This window comes from Pezoporus wallicus, unplaced genomic scaffold, assembly GCF_028554395.1.
Source record: "Pezoporus wallicus isolate ANWC-B61680 ecotype Strahan unplaced genomic scaffold, APGP_CSIRO_Pwel_v1 contig_7817, whole genome shotgun sequence".
NCBI classification, from domain to species: domain Eukaryota; kingdom Metazoa; phylum Chordata; class Aves; order Psittaciformes; family Psittacidae; genus Pezoporus; species Pezoporus wallicus.
In genome coordinates, this window is record NW_026642258.1 from 1,050 (window position 1) to 4,057 (window position 3,008).

General features: G+C 44.4%; 1 protein-coding gene across 1 annotated transcript; it reads right to left on the bottom strand.

Annotated features, from left to right (window-relative positions):
• Window positions 1–303: 303 nt before the first annotated feature.
• On the bottom strand, window positions 304–795 carry LOC130609418 (meiotic recombination protein REC8 homolog). The gene is made up of 3 exons (XM_057428366.1): window positions 727–795; window positions 569–637; window positions 304–481 (listed from the first exon to the last, which is right to left on the bottom strand). The coding sequence occupies exons 1-3, from the start codon at window positions 780–782 to the stop codon at window positions 304–306; spliced, it is 303 nt and encodes a 100-aa protein (XP_057284349.1). The 5' UTR covers window positions 783–795.
• Window positions 796–3,008: the final 2,213 nt, after the last annotated feature.

Below are 3,008 nucleotides of genomic sequence, written 5' to 3' on the forward strand. Positions count from 1 at the left end.
ATTAACCCCCAGTTACCCCACATTAGCCCCTAATTGCCCACATAACCCCCTAATTACCCCTAATTAACCCCACATTAACCCACCATCACCCCACAGTAACCCCTAATTGCCCACACAACCCCCCAATTACCCCTAATTAACCCATTAACACCCAATCACCCCCATTATCCCCAATTGCCCACATAACCCCCTAATTACCCCTAATTAACTCCTAATTCCCCCATCTTTACCCGTCATCCCCCCATTATCGACCCCCCTTTACTTCCCTAATGAGCCCCCCCCCCAGTACCCCGTTAATTAGCGCTAATTAGCGCTAATGAACGCACGCAGCAGGCACCGGCACTGCCGCCCGTAGACCCGCGCCAGCCCCAGCTGCAGCAGCGCCGCCAGGTACAGCGAGCACCGAGGGGGCGGGGCTCCGGCCGGCGGGGGCGGGGCCTCCCACCCGCCTCGGCCACTCACGAACGCCGACACCGCCGCGCTGCAACGAGGGCAGCCAATGGGGGAGCGCGGTCGGACGCCGCGGCCACGCCCCCCCGCGTTGAGGCCACGCCCCCCCGGGTGTTACCAAAGCCGCGGCACGTCCACACTGAGATACTCCCGCGGCAGCACGCGGGAGCTGCACGTGGCCGCCAGCCTATCAGAGGGCGGCAGCGGAGCGAGAGGCGCGATCTGATTGGCCCGCGGGTGAAGCCACGCTCCCCCTCACCCCGTTGCCGTGGTTACCAGATGACGCCGAAGCAGCCCGTGTGCCGCTGCAGCACGGCCGGGTAGTAAAACATGGCGGCGGTGGGCGGGGCTTGCGCACGGGGCGGGGCCAAGGAGCGCGGGAAAAGCTGTCAGGAAACGGGGGGGGCGGGTTTGGGGTTCAGGGGGTTAAAACGGATTAAAACTGCTTAAAATTAATTAAAACTGCATTAAAACGGGATTAAAACGAATTAGAAGTGGATTAAAACCGATTAAAAGTGGATTAAAGCCGATTAAAATAAATTAAAACAAATTAATAGTGGATTAAACCCGATTAAAATGAATTTAAAGTGGATTAAAGCCGATTAAAATAAATTAAAATGAATTAATAGTGGATTAAACCCGATTAAAATGAATTAAAAGTGGATTAAAGCCGATTAAAATAAATTAAAACAGTGGATTAAACCCGATTAAAATGAATTAAAAAAGGCTTAAAGCCGATTAAAATAAATTTACACGAATTAAAAATGGATTAAAATAAAATTGGATTAAAACCGATTAAAATTACTTAAAACTGGATTAAAACCAATTAAGTGGAATAAAACCGGTTAAAATGAATTAAAAAGAATTAAAAGTGGATTAAAACCGATTAAAATAAAACAAATTAGAAGTAGTTTATAGCAAATTAAAAGTGGATTAAAACCGATTAAAATTCCTTAGAACTCGATTAAAACCAATTAAGGGGATTAAAACCAATTAAAATGAATTAAAAAGAATTAAAAGTGGATTAAAACCGGTTAAAACGAATTAAAAGTGGTTTATAGCAAACTAAGTGAATTAAAACCGATTAAAATGGATACAAATGAATTGTAAGTGGATTAAAACCGATTAAAATGGGTAATAGAGAATTAAACGAGGATTAAAACCGATTAGAATTAAGTGAATTAAAACGAATTAAAGCAAAAATAAAATGCAAGGTGAATTAAAAGGAATTAAACCAGCATAAAACAATGAATAAAAATACGAATAAAATCGAATTCAAATTAAAACGTATAAAAAGGGAATGTAAAGCGAGTTACAGTTGATAAAATTATTTAAACCCCTTAGAAATAAAAACGAATAAAGCGGAATAAACTCGAATGAAAGTGAGTACGACTAAAAAGTGATGAAGTCCAACTAGAAGAAAAATGAATTAAAATGAATTAAAAGCGAATTAAAAGCGGACTGGATTAAAATTCAATGTGAACCAATTAGGAGTGGATTAAAATCGACTTTCCATTTAGAAATATGAATAAATAACGACTTAAAGCCAGCAAAATGGAATTAAACTGACTGAAAAGTGAACAGAAGTGGTGAAAAGTGAATAAATATCATTGAGTGCACATAAAAGGGACTAAAACGCCACTGAATGTGACTAAAAACTGCATTAAAGCCCGGCTAAAAGTGAGTTAAAACTGATTTAAGTGAATAAATCGCAGATAAAAGGGGTTAAAAAGAGATTAAAAGCGGATAAATCCGAATCGAAGCCATTAAATCCGGCATAAACTGAATAAAAGCGAAGCAAAAGCGATGCAAAGGCGAATAAATGGGATAAAAGGGGATTAAATGAGGGGAGAGAGTGTAAAGTGAGTGGAAGTCGATATAAAAGGAATTAAACTCGATATAAACCGAATAAAACCCGACATAAAATGACTTAAAATCGATATAAAGTGACTTGAAGTCGATAGAAGCCGATAGAAAGCAACTTAAACCCTATATAATGTGAATTCAACCCCCCAGATCATCAATTCAACGCGAAATAACGCGACTTAAACGGGGACAAAACGCCCCAAACCCTTCAGAGGGGTTAAACCAAGTCGGAATTGGGTTTAAAAGGGTGAATTTAGGGTTAAAAAGGAGGTTGAAGCGCCCACACCCCCCCCTCCGTTACCGCCTGCGGCCGCCGTCCCACTCCGCACGGCCGCCCCGCACCGCCCCCTTTTATCAGCTCGGCAGCCCCGCCCCGCTGCCAATCAGCCCGCGGCGGGGGTGGGACTTAGGGAGGGGAGGCCAATGGGAGCTGGAGTAGCCGCAGCGGGCAGCCAATGGGGTGTGCTCCCGCTTGAAAGGCGGGGAAGGAGCGAGAAGGAGACAAGATGGCGGCGAGAGGAAGGAGAAGGAGACAAGATGGCGGCGTGAGGAGGGAGAAGGGGAAGGAGGGCAGACGTTTGGGATGCTCTGTCTCTGAACTAACCGGTAAGTGGAAGGGTGGTGTGAAATCACTCATTCACGTTTAAAGGGGCCACTAAATCCTGTTATTTAGTGAGGAGGGAGGCACGGAC